General features: G+C 50.2%; 1 protein-coding gene across 3 annotated transcripts in view; it reads left to right on the top strand.

Moving 5' to 3' along the window:
• The first annotated feature begins 11821 nt into the window (after window positions 1-11821).
• The window catches only part of UBE2L3 (ubiquitin conjugating enzyme E2 L3), a 51658-nt gene continuing 44513 nt past the window's right edge, over window positions 11822-18966 (top strand). For 2 of the 3 annotated variants that reach the window (XM_045363923.3, XM_045363921.3), the window contains exon 1: window positions 11822-11874. In XM_045363923.3, coding sequence (XP_045219858.1) covers window positions 11848-11874 — 27 coding nt within the window. In that variant the 5' untranslated portion in view covers window positions 11822-11847. Of the gene's footprint in view, window positions 12401-18966 lie in introns of all 3 variants that reach the window. The other variant, XM_074004298.1, reaches the window with a different exon arrangement.

Here is an 18966-nt window from a genome sequence, read left to right as displayed (position 1 = left end):
CATCATCACAGCCCTGTTTCACCGAAGAGAACCTGAGGCTCAGTGGGAGCCACTGGCTTGCCAGGGCACATGGGCAACTGAGGCAGAGCTGGTGGGTGGGGCTCCACAGCCTGGATGCCCTGCTGCAGTCTCTGGTAGGGCCTTAACTGTCAGGTCAGGAGGGCAGGCTGGGCCAGGCATGGTGGAACAGGCCTGTAATCCCAGCCCTTTGGGTGACCAGGGTGGGAGGATCACTTGAGCCCAGGAGCTCAAGACCTGCCTGAGGCCGGGCGCGGTGGCTCAAGCCTGTAATCCCAGCACTTTGGGAGGCCGAGGCGGGTGGATCACGAGGTCAGGAGATCGAGACTATCCTGGCTAACATGGTGAAACCCCGTCTCTACTAAAAATACAAAAAACTAGCCGGGCGTGGTGGCGGGCGCCTGTAGTCTCAGCTACTTGGGAGGCTGAGGCGGGAGAATGGCGTAAACCCGGGAGGCGGAGCTTGCAGTGAGCCGAGATCACGCCACTGCACTCCAGCCTGGGAGACACAGCGAGACTCCGTCTCAAAAAAAAAAAAAAAAAAAGACCTGCCTGAGCATCATAGAGAGACCCCGTCTCTACAAAAAAATAATTAGCTGGGTGTGCTGGTGCATGCCTGTAGTGCCAGCTACCCAGGAGGCTGAGATGGGAGGGTCACTTGAGCCTGGGAGTTTGAGACTAGCCTGGGCAAGAGAGTGAGCGAGACCCAGTCTATAGTTCCAGCTGAGGTGAAATGATTGCTTGAGCCTGCAAGGTGAGGTCAAGGCTACAATGAGCCGTGATGGCACCACTGCACTCCAGCCTGGGCAACAGAGCAAGACTGTCTCAAAAAAAAAAAAAAAAAAAAAAAGTGCTGGGCGTGGTGGCTCACTTCTGTAATCCTAGCACTTTGGGAGGCCGAGGCGGGCAGATCACAACGTCAGGAGATTGAGATCATCCTGGCTAACATGGTGAAACTCTGTCTCCACTAAAAAATACAAAAATATGGCCGGGCGCGGTGGCTCAAGCCTGTAATCCCAGCTCTTTGGGAGGCCGAGATGGGTGGATCACAAGGTCAGGAGATCGAGACCATCCTGGCTAACATGGTGAAACCCCGTCTCTACTAAAAAATACAAAAAGCTAGCCGGGCGAGGTGGCCAGCGCCTGTAGTCCCAGCTACTCAGGAGGCTGAGGCAGGAGAATGGCGCGAACCCGGGAGGCGGGGCTTGCAGTGAGCTGAGATCCCACCACTGCACTCCAGCCTAGGCGACAGAATGAGATTCCATCTCAAAAAAAAAAAAAAAAAAAAGAGAAAGAAAGAAGGAAAGAAAGAAAGAAAGAAGAAAGAAAGAAAAGGAGCTGGTCAAAATTCCTGTGCTAATCAGCAGTAGGATCGTGCTTGTATGAATAGCCACTGCGCTTCAGCCTGGGCAACATAGTGATGAGATGCTATCCCTAAAAAAAACACACATAAACTGGGTGCAGTGGCTCACACTTGTAATCCCAGCATTTTGAGAAGTCAAGGCAGGAAGCTTATGTGAAACCAGGAGATTGAGACCAGCCTGGGCAAGAAAGAGAGACCCTCATTTCTACAATTTATTTATTTATTTTTTTTGAGACAATGTCTTGCTCTGTTCTGCAGCCTGGAGTGCAGTGGCATGATCTCAGCTCACTGTAACCTCTGCCTCCCGGGTTCAAGTGATTCTCCTGCCTCAGCCTCCCTAGTAGCTGAGATTACAGGCGTGTGCCACAACACCAGGCTAATTTTTGTATTTTTAGTAGACATAGATTTCACCATGTTGACCAGGCTGGTCTTGAACTCCTGACCTCAAGTAAAGTCATCTGCCTGACTCGGCCTCCCAAAGTGCTAGGATTACAGGCATGAGCCACCAGGCTCGGCTGCCAATTTTTTTTTTTTTTTTTTGAGACGGACTGTGCCCGGCCCCAGCTGACAATTTTAAAAACATTTTTGGGCCAGGCGCGGTGGCTCATGCCTGTAATCCCAGCACTTTGGGAGGCTGAGGCAGCGGATCACGAGGTCAGGAGATCAAGGCCATCCTGGCTAACACAGTAAAACCCCATCTCTACCAAAAATACAACAAATTTTTTTTGTAGGCTGGGCGCGGTGACTCATGCCTGTAATCCCAGCACTTTGGGAGGCCAAGGCAGGTGGATCACTTGAGATCAGGAGTTCAAGACCAGCCTAGCCAACATGGTGAAACCATGTCTCTATTCAAAATACAAAAATTAGCCGGGCATGGTAGTGTGAGCCTGTAATCCCAGCTACTCAGGAGGCTGAAGCAGTAGAATCGCTTGAACCCAGGAGGCAGAGGCAGAGGTTACAGTGGGCTGAGATGACGTCATTGCACTCCATCTCAAAGAGAAATTTAAAAAAATGTGGCCCAGCATGGTGGCTTAAGCCTGTATTCCCAGCACTTTGGGAGGCGAAGATGGGTGGATTGCTTGAGCTCCGAAGTTTGAGACCAGCCTGGGCAACATGACACCCCTCTACAAAAACCACAAAAATTAACTGGGCATGGTAGTATATGCCTATAGTCCTAGATACTTGGGAGGCTAGGTGGGAAGATTGCTTGAGCCTGGGACGCCAAGACTGAAGTGAGCCATGAGTAAGCCACCACAGTCCTGCTTGGAAGATATAGTGACACCCCGTTTCTAAAATAAACAAAAAAAGTCAGGCATGGTGGCATGTGCCTGTAGCCCCAGCTACTTGGGAGGCTGAAGCGGAGGATAGTTTCAGCTCAAGAATTCAAAGCTGCAGTGAGCAATGATCATGCCACTGCACTCCAGCCTGGGCTACAGAGAGAGACTCCATCTCTAAAAAAAAAAAGTAAAATAAAATAAATTTTAAAATTGTTTTATTATTTATTTTTTGGAGACAGGGTCTTGCTCTGTCATACTGCAACGTTTGCCTCCCAGACTCAAGCAATCCTCCCACTTCAGCCTCCCGTGTAGCTGTGACTACAGGCTAACACCACCATGCCCGGCTAATTTCTCTTTTCCCCTCCCCTCCCCTCCCCTCCCCTCCCCTCCCCTCCCCTCCCCTCCCCTCCCCTTCCCTCCCCTTCCCTTCCCTCTCTTTATATATTTTTTGTAGAGATAGAGTCTTACCATGTTGCTTAGGCTGGTCTTAAACTCCTGACCTCAAACAATCCACCTGCCTCGGCCTCCCGAAGTACTGAGATTATAGGCAAAAGCCACCACACCTGGCCAATAAAAAAAAATTTAACAGGCCAGGTGCAGTGGCTCACGCCTGTAATCCCAGCGGGGAGGCCAAGGTGGGCGGATCATAAGGTCAGGAGTTCGAGACCAGCCTGGTCAATATGGTGAAACCCTGTCTCTACCAAAAATACAAAAATTAGCTGGGCATGCTGGCAGGTGCCTGTAATCCCAGCTACTCAGGAGGCTGAAGCAGAATTGCTTGAACCCGGGAGGCGGAGGTTGCAGTGAGCAGAGATCACACCATTGCACTCTAGCCTGGGCAACAGAGCGAGAGTCCGACTCAAAAAAAAGAAAAAAAAATTAACGACAGGCCGGGTGTGATGGCTCATGCCTGTAATCCCAGCACTTTGGGAGGCTGAGACAGGCAGATCACTTGAGCTCAGGAGTTCAAGACCAGCCTGGGCAATATGGCAAGGCTGCATCTGTATTAAAAAAAAAAAAAAATATATATATATATAAATTTAGCCAGACATGGTGGTGCACGCCTATAGTCCCAGCTATTTGGGAGGCTGAGATGGAAGGATAGCTTGAGCCTGGGAAGCAGAGGTTACAGTGGACTGAGATTGTGCCACTGCACTCCCACCTGGACGAAAGAGCCAGACTCTGTTTCAAACAACCAAAAAAACAAAAAACCCAACCCCCAAAATAAAAACAATAATAAAAAATTAAAAAAAATACAACACAGAAATACCATAGGCCTGTTGGGAGGAGACCTGCAGGAAGTGGATGGGGAGACACTGCCCCTACTTGCTTCAGTGGGTAGATCTACTCTTAAGTGTCATTTGGCTGGGTGCGGTGGCTCAAGCCTGTAATCTCAGCACTTTGGGAGGCCGAGACGGGCGGATCATGAGGTCAGGAGATCGAGACCATCCTGGCTAACCCAGTGAAACCCCGTCTCTACTAAAAAATACAAAAAACTAGCCGGGCAAGGTGGCGGGCGCCTGTAGTCCCAGCTACTCAGGAGGCTGAGGCAGGAGAATGGCGTAAACCTGGGAGGCAGAGCTTGCAGTGAGCTGAGATCCGGCCACTGCACTGCAACCTGGGCGACAGAACGAGACTCTGTCTCCAAAAAAAAAAAAAAGTGTCTTTTATCAGATTCGAAGAAGCACTTTGGTTTAATAAAAGGTTATGCTCCTTGAAATACGTTTGAGAACCCCTGGGTTAGAAGACCTCTTGCCTATTATGTGCGCACACACACACACACACACACACGACACACACACCCGCCATCCCAATACGTCATGAGTTCTCTGACCTGGAGAGAAGGTGTTATGTCCCCTTTACATCTCAGTTGGCCCCATAGCGCCAGCCCTGTATTCCACTTTCCCTCTCTCTACAGCCCCAGTCTATGACTTTTGGGCCATAGAATCTGGGTTCCTGGGCAACCTGGTTCACATCCTTCTCCTGCCGGCCTAGCCTGGCTCCATTTCTGTTCGGTTACCAAAGCCCCAAGCTTTGTAGAGCCTGCCTGGCCTTGAGGAGGCGAATGGGCTCCATCCGAGAGCATGCAGGAGTGTTTAAGCATCCCATCCCCCATTGCTACAGTAGCTCCCCCAGCTTTTCATTCCATATCCTTTATTTTTATTTATTAAAAACTTAAATTTTTTTTTTTTTTTTGTAGAGACAGGGTCTCCCTATGTTGCCTGGGCTGGTCTCAAACTCGTAATCTCGAGTGATCCTCCCACCTCAGCCTCCCAAAGTGCTGGAATTACAGGCATGAGCCACCATCCCCAGCGGCATATTTTTTATTTTTGTTTCTATGTGTTTTCTGTCTGTTCTTTGCTGTCTCCTCCATGTCTAGAACAGTGCCTGGCACACGATAGGTGCTCAGTAAATACATGACTGAAGAAGACAGAGGCAGACAGGCCAGATGTGGCTGCTGCCCTCAGGGAACTGACAGTCCATGATCTATGAGAATGAGCTGCAGACTGGGAAGCAGGTGTCCCAGCATGAGCTCACCATACTCCTGCCCTCTCCTGGTCCAGCTTTCTCACATATTAAATGAAAGCGAAGCTGGACATGGTGGCCCACGCCTGCAATCTCAGCACTTTGGGAGGCTGAGGTGAGTGGATCACTTGAGATCAGGAGATTGAGACCAGCCTGGCTAACATGGTGAAATCTCTACTAAAAAATACAAAACATAGCTGGGCGTGGTGGCAGGTGCCTGTAATCCCAGCTACTCCAGCGGCTGAGGCAGGATAATTGCTTTAACCTGGGAAGTGGAGGTTACAGTGAGCTGAGGTTGGGCCACTGCACTACCGCCTGGGTGACGGAGCAAGACTGTCTCAAAACAAACAAACAAACAAACAGTAAATGAAAGTGATGGATTACCTGAATGGTTTTCAAACTGGGTTCCTCAGGGCTCAGTCTGGGGGAGGATGCAAAGGTCAAATACAAATAACAATGGAATGTAGTAACATTGGTGCTTGGGCAAGTGCTCTGGGTGAGGAATGTGGCGCTGAGGGGGAGAAGAGCCACATCAGAGCAGGATTCCTGGATGAGGCAAGGAGGAAACACAGGGACTGAGAGCTGAAGGAGAGGGAGTGAGGGCTGCCAGAAGAGCTGAGAGGCGATTTCGGGCAGTGGGAACTGGAGCTGCAAACCCCCAGCCTCCTGCAGTCTGGCTGTCTGTACCGGCCCTCACTCATGCCCACCACCCTCAGGGCAGGCACATCCCTTCTTGCACTGATATTTGCCCATCCTATTATGACCCTCATTTGAGGGTGCAGGGAGGACTGGAGCTCAGAGAGGGAGGGTCACCTGGCCAGACTCTAACCAGCTGAGTTCCAGTGGAGTTCCTTCCATCCCCCAGCACTGGGTGGGGCTGGATACCTGGAGAGGTATCGTGGTGCTCTTCCTGGGCTCTGCAGCCTGCCCGGCTGGTCCACATCTTCCTGGGCCAGGAGGGCAGCATTGTGCCAGCTTCTAGGTCTCTGGCAGGGGCCCCCTGGCCTGCTGGGCTGGCCTACTGCCTTGGTGGCCCTGGCTCAGCTCCCCAGCTCATGTGCCTCTGCAGCAAGTGGTCAGCCCCTTCCCATCTGCACTTTACAAGCCTCATCCCTGAATCCCCCCTATAGCCATGGAGCCTAGCACTATCCTCTCCAGAGAAGGAAACTGCCCAGGGTCACACAGGGACTTATGTGCAAGTCTGTGTGACCTGAGTCTGGGCTCTGAACTGGTGCTTGCAGGGTCTTACCCGCTGGCTCTGGCAGCCTGAGTGTTACTGTAATCCCTGAGCCTTTGGACAAGCAGGCACTGCTTCCTGAGATCCCCATTGCTGCTGGCAGTGTCTCTGTTTCCCAATTCCACACTGCTACCAGGACAGACATATCTTCTGTCTTCTAGCATCTGCATTTCTCTTCCCTTTGGATCTATTTTTTTTTTTTTTTTTTTTTTTTTGAGATGGAGTCTCGTTCTGTCATCCAGGCTGGAGTGCAGTAGAGCGATCTTGGCTCACTGTAACCTCTGTCTCCTGGATTCAAGCGATTCTTCTGCCTCAGCCTCCCAAGTAGTTGGGATTACAGGTGTGTGCCACCACGCCTGGCTAATTTTTGTATTTTTGGCAGTGGCGGGGTTTCACCACATTGGCCAGGCTGGTCTCAAACTCCTGACCTCAGGCAATCCGCCCACCTTGGCCTCCCAAAGTGCTGAGATTACAGGCATGAGCCACCAATCCCAGCCTGGATCTATTTCAATCACCCTCCTTCCTCTGCAGTCTGAAGCTTGAGGCTTTGCCCACTTCCCAAAGGCACCAGTAGCAATGACCATTTGTTCTGTCATTTGGCCATAGCTCTAGGTCAGAGGACCGTCCTTCATCAAATGTTTATTAAGCATCCAATCTGGCCAGGGGATTACAAGGGCTAGTAATGTGCTAATTTCTTCATTCACCAAGCGCAGAGAACGGAGTAGAAGGAAGGTGAAAAGGAGAAGGAAGGAAGGAAAAGCGAGAGGAAGAAGGATAGAAAGGAAGGAAGGTGGGAGGGAGAAAGGAAAGAAAGAGGGAGTCCTTTAGGTTATCTAAGCCCCTCAGGACTTGGTCTGGTCCTCACAGTCCAAGAACAGACTTGGGCTTCAGCCTCTGACCAGTCAGATGACTGAGAAGTTGAGGAACAGCTTGAGCCTCAGTTTTTTCCTCTGTAAATGGGGTTGATAGCAGTTCTGACCCAGAGGGCTATAGCAATTCTGACCCAGAGAGCCCCCCAACAGAGGGCTGTTGGGGAAGTCACAGAGATGCTGGGTGTTGCCTTTGCACTCAAAAGCGTCCAGGCCAGCTGTGGTGGCTCACACCTGTAATCCCAGTACTTTGGGAGGCTGAGGTGGGAGAATCTCTTGAGTCCATGAGTTAGAGACCAGCCTGGGCAATATGGAGACAATCTGTCTCTACAATTTTTTTTTTTTTTCCAAAAAGTAGCCAGGCATGGAGGTGTGCACCTGTAGTTCTGGGAGTCTGAAGTGGGAGGATAACTTCAGTACAGGAGGTTGAGGCTGCACTGAGCCATGATCACACCACTGTACTCCAGCCTGGGTGACAGAGCCAGACTCTATCTCAAAAAAAAAAAAAAAAAATTCAAAAGGGTCCAGTATGCATCTTACTGTCAGCTTACCCAAGGGAGCATGATAAATTGAGTCCCTGACATGTGGACATGGGGAGTATAGGGGGAGGGAATGGCAAAGGCACCACAGGCAGAAGGACCAGTCTGGGCATGGTGGGGGGCGTGATGTGGCACAGCACTGATTGTGGGAAGCAAGGGATGTGGGAGATGAGGCTTCAGGTTGTCAGAGGGAGGTTGAGGCAGAGCCTCACCTGCATACTCTAGACAGGGTCCAACTCCTGATACCCAGCTTCCTAGCCCAGTGACGGGCCACTTCTCTCAGGGCCACAGTTTTCTCTCCTATCAAATAGAACATCTCAGCACTGCTCTGTGGTGCCAGTGAAGGGTATAAGTGTCCGGTGCCCAGCTGGCCATTTCCTGCCCCAGCAGAGGCATTTGCTTTTCCTTGTCCTCTTGCCTACTGGGAATTCCTTCCATCCCCGGTTCCTCCACCAGCTTCTGTGAGGCCCCTCCTATGAGCCCCCACACCTCACTAAACCCTCAACACCCTCTGGTGTTTTCCTTGGTGCCTCCTCAGGATGCTGCGAGCTCCTTGGGGGCAGGTGGTGCCTGTGTATCTCTCTTTTTTTTTTTGAGACGGAGTCTCGCTCTGTCGCCCAGGCTGGAGTGCAGTGGCACAATCTCAGCTCATTGCAAGCTCTGCCTCCCGGGTTAATGCCATTCTCCTGCCTCAGCCTCGGGAGTAGCTGGTACTATAGAGGCCCGTCACCGCGTCCGGCTTTTTTATTTTTTTGTATTTTTAGTAGAGACGGGTTTTATTGTGGTCTCAATCTCCTGACCTTGTGATCCACCCGCCTAGGCCTCCCAAAGTGCTGAGATTACAGGTGTGAGCCACCACGCACGGTCCTGAGTATCTCTTTTTCTGGACCTGGGCCCAAGGCCTAATAGATGAGTGCCCAGGACTCCATGCTGACTGGAGGAAGGAACAGCATGTGGTCAATGTGAGCAGAAGGGCCGGTAGTCCAGGAGGAAAAAGCAGTCACTTCTTTTTAAAAAAATTTATTACTTTTTTTTTTTATTTTGAGATGGAGTCTCACTCTGTCAGCCAGGCTGAAGTGCAATGGCATGATCTTGGTTCACTGCAACCTCCACCTCCTGGGTTTGAGCGATTCTCCCACCTCAGCCTCCCAAGTAGCTGGGACTATAGGTGCGTGCCACCACACCCGGCTAATTTTTGTATTTTTAGTAGAGACAGGGTTTCACTATGTTGGCCAGGCTGGTCTTGAACTCCTGACCTTGTGATCTGCCTGCCTTGGCTTCCCAAAGTGCTGAGATTACAGGCATGAGCCACTGCGCCTGGCCTATTTATTTTTGTAGATATGGTGGTCTTGCTCTGTTGCCCAGGCCAGTCTCGAATTCCTGGCCTCAAGTAATCCTCCCGCCTCAGCCTCCTAAATTGCTGGGATTATAGGTGTGAGACTGTGCCCAGCCAAAAGAGTCCACTTCTTTTTTTCTTTTCTTTTCTTTCTTTCTTATTTATTTATTTATTTATTTATTTTTTTGAGACATGGTCTTACTCTTTCACTCAGGCTTGAGTGCAGTGGCACAATCATGGCCCACTGCGGCGTCAATGGCGTCAATCTCACAGGCTCAAGTGATCCTCTCACCCCAGCCTCCCAAATAGCTAGAATTACTTGGCCATCACACCTGGCTAATTTTTTTCATTTTTATTTTTTGTAGAGCTGGGGTCTCCCTGTGTTGCCCAGGCTGGTCTCAAACTCTTGGGCTCAAGCAATCCTCCTGCCCTGGCCTTCCCAAGTGCTAGGGTTACAGGCATGAGTCACCATGAGGTTACTTCTGATGGGAGGCTTGGGGAGATGGCACAGAAAGGATAGGTGTGTATGAACAGGGTTTGGCTGAGTGGAGGGGATTGGGTATGACTAGAAGTCACGCCTACTAGAGGGAGGAATGAAGGTTTTAGAACGAGAGAGGGGCCCCAAAGGCCAGGCCGCCCTTCCACTGGGACTGGGTACATTTCCTGAGTGCTTGTTTAGCAAAAGCACTTTGCAGCTCAGCGGCTTGGCTCCCCACTTGCAAAGTGCAAGAGAGTCATCTTGCAGGCAGCGGTGAGGATGTAAGAAGATGCCATGGTAAAGGCTAGTCCTTGACATTGAGCCTCTGATGATCCCACTCTCTATTCTCAGCTTAGCACATCGGGTCAAAGGTATGAATTGTGCTTCCTCATCTGGCTTGGAATTTCTCAGAGTAAGGGTCCCTTTCCTCTGTAATTCTCCACAGAGGAAAGCAGTTCTCAATAAAGCTATGTTTTTCCTTTGTCCTGGGCTCAGTAAGGGCAGGCCCGGTGCTCACAGTAGACCCCAGAGTCAGTCCCAGGCTTCCAAGTCCACCATGACCCTAGGGAGCTGATGGGGTCCCTCATACATACGCTGAATGTGTATTGAACTTCCAGTGTACTGGCCTTGGGGGAGGTAAAAGGCAGGCAGAATGGCTGCTCACATGAGGCTTGTCATCTAGTTTCTCCCTCCTTTCCTGTGTCAAGCCTGGGGTCCCAAGATGAGTGTGAGGCCAGCCTTATTCCAGGATATATTATTTCCAGTTCCCTTTCCTTCTCTCCTTTCAGGGGAAACCCACTGTTCTTTTTTTTTTTTTTTTTTTTTTTGAGACGGAGTCTCGCTGTGTCTCCCAGGCTGGAGTGCAGTGGCGTGATCTCGGCTCACTGCAAGCTCCGCCTCCCGGGTTCATGCCATTCTCCCGCCTCAGCCTCCCGAGTAGCTGAGACTACAGGCACCCGCCACCACGCCCGGCTAGTTTTTTGTATTTTTAGTAGAGACGGGGTTTCACCGTGTTAGCCAGGATAGTCTCGATCTCCTGACCTCGTGATCCACCCGCCTCGGCCTCCCAAAGTGCTGGGATTACAGGCTTGAGCCACCGCGCCCGGCCGAAACCCACTGTTCTTAGAAATGGAGAAAAATGTCCAAGCCCAGTGACTCACACCTATAATCCCAGCACTTTGGGAGGCCAAGGTGGGTGGATTGCTTGAGGTCAGCAGTTTGAGACCAGCCTGGCCAAAAATGCTAAAACCCTGTCTCTACCGAAAATACAAAAATTAGCTGGGCATGGTGGCAGGTGCCTGTAATCTATGCTACTCAAGAGGCTGAGGCAGGAGAATCACTTGAACCTGGGATTCAGAGGTTGCAGTGAGCTGAGATCATGCCATTGCACTCCACTCTGGGTGACAGAGTGAAACTGTGTCTCAAAAAAAAAAAAAAAAAAAAAAAAAAGAGAACTCCTTAAGAAGGTCTGAGTATATTCTGAAGCTATGTTCTTCTCTCTTCTTTGCTCCCTGAGGTCCAAACCAGTGTCACCTCTTTGCCTGAACGATTGCAACAGGTTTCCAAGTGGCCCCTGCTCCCCTTCTTATCCTCTTACCCACCTCCATTCCCCATTCCAATCAGAGTACTTTTTTTTTTTTTTTTTAAGACGGAATCTCTGTCGCCCAGGCTGGAGTGCAGTGGCGTGGTCTCGGCTCACTGCAACCTCTGCCTCCCAGGTTCAAGCAATTCTCCTGCCTCAGCCTCCTGAGTAGCTGAGATTACAGACGCCCGCCACCACGCCCGGCTAATTTTTTGTATTTTTAGTAGAGCCACGGTTTCACCACTTTGGCCAGGCTGGTCTGGAACTGCTGACCTCGTGATCTACCCGCCTCGGTCTCCCAAAGTGCTGGGATTACAGGCGTGAGCCACCGCGCCCGGCCAACTATTTTATGCAATCAATATTTATTATTTGCCTACTACGTGCCAGGCACTGGTTGTAACTGTCATCTGATTGGACGATCCGTAAACGCTGCGGCTCAGCCTGTGCGGTTCACTTGTGTTCCTCCACGCGCCTCCGAGCACGCTGGGAAGCATACAGTAGGTGCTCTGCTCCGCTCCTGTGCCCCGCCCCGCGGCCCCTCCCCCGCTCCAGGAAGTGCGGGGGCTCCAGCCGCCCGGCCGGCCGCGATGCATTCTGGGGAAGGAGCAGCACCAAATCCAAGATGGCGGCCAGCAGGAGGCTGATGAAGGTAAAAGCCATTCTCTGGCCTCGGTCGGGCGTGGGGCGGCGTCCCAGGCTCCGGACCCCCGAGGCAGGCAGCGGCCTCTCAGGGCGCTGCCGTCTGGCCTCCTGCCCTACACGGCCTCGTCGGTTCCCTGGGCCGCGCGCAGGCTCAAGGAGCTAACGGGGCTGGCCTAGGCCGCAGCCTGGGCGGGAGCGCCAGGCCGCGCTGGGAGCCACTGTTGGCCCCTCAGCCCGGCCCGGGGCGTTCACGCCACCCTCCGCCCGGAGCGTGGCCGCGTCCCCCTGTCGCGGAGGCCGCGGTCCGACGCGAGGGCGTCGTTAATGTGAGAGCCCGGTTGGGAGGCTCCAAACTGAGCGCCTTCGGGGAAGGCCCGAGCGCCGGAGCCCCTGCCCGGAGCCCGTGCAGCGGAACCGCCCCGCCCTGGGCCTCAGCGAGCCGGGCTTGCAGCTCCGCTTGGCCCAGCCGCAGCTCGGAACTCTGGAAGGCTCGGGCTAGGAGAGCGGGGAGGAGGCCAGGCGGCCAAAGTTAGGTCAGTTTGTTGGTGGGTCGTTTGGAATTGCGCTGGGTCCTAGCAAACTGTCGCCTTGTGACTGCAGAGTCACACAGCGGGCAAGTTCCAACTCCAGGAAGGCCTGAGGTCGGCCCCCATCGCGGCGCGGTTCTCCTTCCCTCTCCTCCACTCAGTCATCTCGATCTCCCTTCCCTGATAAAGCAAAATGCCATTTTTTGGGGGGTAACGGTTGGTTTCAGTCGTTCGAATCAAAACGGGCCAAAGTTTATAATAATAACTTGGTACTTTGGATCTTGAATGCAGCAGGGTGCTTTCTTGCTACTTGGCACCTTTTAGTGAGGAACACATTAGCTAAATTGGCTTAGTTCTTTTGCCAGTGGATTTGCCAACGTCCTCCGGAGTCCCCTCCGCCAGCGTCTGTGAGTCGGCGGCTGGCTAGTGCAGCCGGCCTGCAACGGGCCGGAAATTAAAAAAAGGCCCCGGAGCCGGTTTCCTGAGGGGAGATAAAGAGCTGGGGTTCGTTCTGGGCAGAGCAGTGTTTGGTAGAACTAGACATTGAACTTGGAGCCACAGTCTCTGAGCCCTCCCTGCCTCCCTGGGAACGTTTCCTTTCTTTTGTTCCCTAAGGGCTAGAGAGGACATTAACTTTATAAAACTGGAGTGGAAGTGGGCACAAAAGAAAACTCAGAGGACTTCTGACTTCTCATCTCTTAAGCTAGTGACACCACCATTCACCAGATAAGGGGTCGGTTAATGGCTTTCTTTCCTACCCTACTCCCAGGTGCAGTCGTCCTTCAACCCTTGTGGATTTAAATTTAGAAAGTTTTCTGGAGTGCAGGCCGGGCGCGGTGGCTCACGCCTGTAATCCCAGCACTCTGGGAGGCCGAGGCGGGCGGATCACTTGAGGTCAGGAGTTCAAGACCAGCCCGGCCAACATGGTGAACTCCTGTCTCTACTAAAAATATAAAAATTAGCTGGGCGTGGTCGCATTCGCCTGTAATCTCAGCTACCCGGGAGGCTGAAGTGGGAGAATCGTTTGAACCTGGCAGGTGGAGGTTGCAGTGAGCCAAGTTTGCGCCACTGCACTCCAGCCAGGGCGACAGAGTGAGACTCCATCTCAAAAACAAACAAAAAAAAAGATTTCTGAAGTGCATGACTTGCTTTCTAATGTTACTGAAATTACTCTGAATCTGTATCCTCATCTCTTGGGTGCCCTCCGGAGTGCTCTCCTCCCCAGACTACCCCTCACGGACACCAGAGTTCTTTTAAGGCAGATAACTCAATTCTTTTCACTCCTGTTAAAAATGTCTATGGTCTTATTGTCCTCAGCAGTTAATCCTAACCTCTTACTTGGCATGCAAGACCTTTCTGAGACTGACGGAAAGCAATCAGTTGAGCCTCACCTCCTGCCCTTTGGTTTCCCACCATTCTTGCACCTAATCGCAGTAGCTACTATTTTTCCAGCTTTTACTTCGTGCTTTATATGCATGATCATGTTTAATCCTTCCTGTGAAGTAGACATTGTGATTTCCATTTTGTCGATGAGAAAAGATTATTTGGCTTGCCCTGGGTTACCTAGCTAGGGAGAGTGAGCTGTGATCGAACTGGGTTCTTTCTCCAAAGCAAAGTCTCCTGCTCTTACTTGCCCTCTGGTGTCTCTTTGCACGTGTCGTTTGCTCTGCCCCAAAAAAGTTGCCTTCTCCTCACTTCTGCCTTCCAGAGAAGTCCCAGGTTCAACTCCAATGCCAACTGCTCTGTGAGCCCCTGCTTCACATCCCCCTTCAGAATGAGTTGTTTCCTCCTCTGTGTGACCACAGCACTTTATGTTTCTCTTTGAGCACTTGTCACAATCTCTTTGTGTTACAGACTTGTCTTTCCTGTACTGGGTTCTGAGATCCCGAAGGGCAGGGATCTTGACCTAATTCATCCTGGAAGCCCCCTAGCCTATCCCAGTTGACCCAGTTTGGAATCCCCAGGCTCTCAGGGGTCTAAGAGGGGACTTATTACGGGTTTAAAATTATTACTCTGTTTCTAAAAAAATAGACCTTGGAAAAGAATTTGTAACATTAACTGAGTATTTATTAAATATTAGGTTATTTACATAAGTTATCTTTTCAACACTCCAAGTTAGTGTATTGTCGTTTTTATGTTTTTACAAATGAGGACATTGTGAGGTTAACTAGGTTAAGGGAGTTACCTAAGGTAGAATCGTAGAATGTGGTGGGGAGGGAGAAGACACTGACTCTTCCTGTCTTTAGGACCCAAATTCCATGCCTCTTGTCAGGCTGTCTTTCTTACTCAAAGGCTGCATGGAGCGGTGTGTTGTTTCTTAAGTTGAGGATGGAAAGGCTTTCAGTTCACTAGGGGAACGCCAGTTATGTAATGCTGATCATTGGCTGTGAGAGTCAATGTTTAAGACTGGGTAGTTGTTTTTTTTTTTTTTTAAAGAAGAAAAATTATTGATACAAGTTCATCAACAGTCTTTTCAGTACATGGGGTGGAAATAAAGTGATTTTCGTTGGTGAAAAATTGGGACTTAGTGCATAGAACAGTGCCTTAGGCATAGCAATCTAGCAAATGTTGAATGATCAAATTAATTACATCTTTTTTTTTTTTTTTGAGACGGGGTCTCGCTCAGTAGCCCAGGCTGGAGTGCAGTGGCCAGATCTCAGCTCACTGCAAGCTCCGCCTCCCGGGTTCACGCCATTCTCTGGCCTCAGCCTCCCGAGGAGCTGGGACTACAGGCGCCTGCCACCTCGCCCAGCTAGTTTTTTGTATTTCTTAGTAGAGACGGGGTTTCACCGTGTTAGACAGGATGGTCTCGATCTCCTGACCTCGTGATCCACCCGTCTCGGCCTCCCGAAGTGCTGGGATTATAGGCTTGAGCCACCGCGCCCGGCCAAATTAATTATATCTTAAAGAACTTTAGATTTCTGTTAAAAATGTTTTCTAGGACATTCCACAGCAAAGATTTCTTTGTAACAATGGACTGCAGATAGTGTAAAACACATTATTAAAAGTAGAGTGATTTGCATATACTACACTGAGAAGTTATCTTAGGCAAAGTGAGTATGATAAAGTCTTTTATTTCAAAAGCATTTGCCAAGAGGATTAACCTCTTTTAGAACCCTTTTTAGGAATTATAGTGTTAATAAAACATTAAGTACATTTTAATTTGCAAGCAGCTAATTTAGCATTGTTGGCCACAACCAGATTGTAACCATTGCTTCAATCAGGATGGGGAAATTGCTACAAAAGCCAAAAGTGAAACCTTTATGTGTGGCTTAGGCAACTGATTGGCATCTGATCATTTCTTTGCAGCTTCACACTGCACACACTTCCCCCAAGGGCCCATTGAGTAGCTTCCCAGAAGGGCTTTTCTCAGAAGGGAAATCTGTGGATTTAGAGGGGTGTGTGTGTAACATCTTATTACTTATCATGATGTAACTGTTGAGTTAAGGAGTTTCGCTCTTGTTACCCAGGCTGGAGTGCAATGGCATGATCTCTGTGCACTACAACCTCTGCCTCTCAGGTTCAAGTGATTCTCCTGCCTCAGCCTCCCAAGTAGCTGGGACTATAGGTGTGCACCACCATTCCCTGCTAATTTTGTATTAGAGAGGGGGTTTCACCATGTTGGCCAGACTGGTCTTGAACTCCTAACCTCAGGTGATCTGCCTGCCAAGGCCTCCCGAAGTGCTGGGATTATAGGTGTGAGCCACTGTGCCCGGCCTAATGCTATTTAAAAATGTTCACTCAGAACTTCATATTGTTATTCTTTCTCTCAGTCCATAGTCATAGTAGGAGGAGCCTATAAAAGTTCATTCCTTGGGTTTCGTTGTATTAAGCAGTGAGGTAGTTTGCTTTTGAGTATAGGTTTAGATTCTGAGGTTGGGTAATTAAGAAGATAGAGCAATGAGTGTGTCTAGTAGTTGTGTCACATGTGTCAGGAGTTGAGGGGAGTTTTATATGTGATGTTATGCCAGTGTAAATGTCCTGAATCCACTGAGGCTTTGTGAATTGAGAAAAACGTTGCATCTTTTAGTCTAAATTCATGCATTCCAGTAAGTTGGGACTGTTTCAGCCTCCCTTAATGATATTCTTTGTAAATGTTTGGGACAGGTGATGGGAAGGAGTATACTCAATTATTGCAACATTTGGGGCCTTTTAAGGTATTTACTAGAAAACTCTGAGACAGGCCAGGCGCGGTGGCTCACGACTGTAATCCCAGCACTTTGGGAGGCCCAGGCGGGCGGATCGTGAGGTCAGGCGTTCCAGACCAGCCTGGCCAACATAGTGAAACCCCGTCTCTACTAAAAATACAAAAAATTAGCTGGGCGTGGTGGCGGGTGGCTGTAATCCCAGCTACTGTGGAGGCTGAGGCAGGAGAATTGCTTGAACCCAGGAGGTGGAAGTTGCAGTGAGCCAAGATTGTGCCATTGCACTCCAGTGCGAGACTCTGTCTCAAAAAGAAAAAAACAAAAAACAAAACAAAAAAACACCCTGAGACAAAAACTCTTGTCTCAGGGTACTGGGGCCTTTTCTGATCCTGTTAAAACTCTAAATTAGGAGACTGTTGCTTTAAAATTTTATTATAAGAGAACACTTGAAAGTATTCTCATTTTATTGGAACATTTATTACGTTTAAGATATTTCTATATTCTTTGCTACAGCAGTAAATGTGAGAGCCCCACTTCTTTGCAGCTTCACACTGCACACACTTCACACTGCACACACTTCACACTGCACACACTGTGCCCATTAGAGAGCCACGGAGACGTTCCTCCTGAGTCCGGACTCCAGCCACTTCCAGAGTTTTCCTGGGAACGGCGCATAGATCTGTAGGCATCTTAAGTCTTAGCTCCTCCTGTGACTCTCTCCCTCTGGCCCCATGTGTCTCCTCCTGTCCCACCTTACTTAGTTAATAAGGAAAAAACGCCAGCTGACCCCTTCTACGCTCTTCCTCCCTTGTCTGGTCACCTGGCAGATTCTGCTGAACTATGCCTTCAGTCTCTGTTCTCTGCCTGTCTTCTCTCCATCCCCACTCCTACTCCCACTGCCACTGCCTCAGTTCAGGCCATCCCTGTTTATGGTAGACACCTGCATCGAGTTCCTTAATGGTTCGTCTGAACTCCTTACTGGTCAGCACACCCTCTGTCCCACACTATTCCTAACCAGCAGTGCATCAGAGTAGTGTGTGGTGTGTTGTGCAGTAGAATACACATGACCAGGCCCCGCTGACAGAGATTGGAGCAGAATTTAGTAGGGTGAGGATGAGGCTGGGACTCTGGATTACAAGTGCACATTCCTTGTTCCTTCAAGGTCTTGTCTTACCAGTCTTGTCTCTCCCCACTTACCCGTTGAGTCCCCTAAACACAGCATGCTTTGCACACTCTGGATCTCGTGATTGGCATCCCTGTCTCTTCTCTGTACCGGGTTAACTTCTTGACCTTTGAGACTCAGCTCAAGGGGCAATTCCTCTGCCCTTGTGGAGCTCAGCAAAGGAGAAAAATGGTGTGTACCTGGAACAAAGAAATCCTGGGCTGGTCACTGTGTGTTGGATGTCTGCCACCTTAATAATGGCTTGCAGGGGAGGGAAACACCCCCTCTGACACTGAGGAAGAGGTCGAACTTGGCCTGACCCTTTAAGCCCGAGTAGGGTTTCAGCAGTTGAAGAAGAGGGACCAGGTGACCAGTGAGGTTGAGTCTCTCTCATCCCTCAGGAGGGCTCTGGGCAGTGCCTATGGGAAATGCCATGAGGAGCCCCCAGACACCATCTGCCTACTTTCCAGTGCTGCTTGCCTCTGACCTTGTGCCATCCCGCTTTGGGTTTTAGTTAGGCCAGCCCCTGAGATGCTTTTCAGAAGTGTTGAGGCATTGGCTTGATTTTACCCTGGATTGGCATGTCCAGTGCACCTCCAGAGCTAGGAGCCCAGAGCTAGGAGCCCTCCCTCTGCAAGGCCAGCCTTGGAGGGTGAGCTCCCTCTCTATAGAGGGGTCACTGAGGGCAGTGCTGATGGATTTAAGGACAGGTGGCCGAGATGCCATAGCCTTTAGATTGAGGGGCCAGATCTACGTATCTCCTGGATGCTCAGCTATCCAGGAGAAGTGGCATGCCACTCACTCAAGAAGGGCTTTGCATGTATCTCCTGTGGCCCGCTTCATCCTGCGTGTTCTTGGGGGACATAGATAAACCTAACCTCCCCAAGCCCCCCACCCATATAAGAAAGGGAGGAAGGGGCTTTTGCTCAGAGCAAAGCTGTTTAGAGAAAGACTACAGGATAGCAGTTAAAAGCACTGGTTCTGGAGTTTCAATCCTGGGCCTGCCACATCTTAGCTGAGTGACCCTGGGCAAGTTACTTACTTTACCTCTCTGTGCCTTAGTTAGTTCATCTGTGTGTGAAGGTTAAATGAGTTAATACATACCAACTGCTTAGAAGAGTGCCTGGCATATAGTAAATGTGAGCTACTTGTAGATATTATTATTGAAAATAACCAAGACATGTTCCAGGGCAGTGAGGTGACCAGCCTGTCAGGAGGGGAGGATTTGGAGGAGTGATAGGAGATGGTAAAAGTGGTTTCGGGCC

This window comes from Macaca fascicularis, chromosome 10 (genome assembly GCF_037993035.2).
Source record: "Macaca fascicularis isolate 582-1 chromosome 10, T2T-MFA8v1.1".
Lineage (NCBI taxonomy): Eukaryota > Metazoa > Chordata > Mammalia > Primates > Cercopithecidae > Macaca > Macaca fascicularis.
The sequence above is the reverse complement of the archived record's forward strand: the minus strand, read 5'-3'. Positions and strand labels throughout refer to the sequence as shown.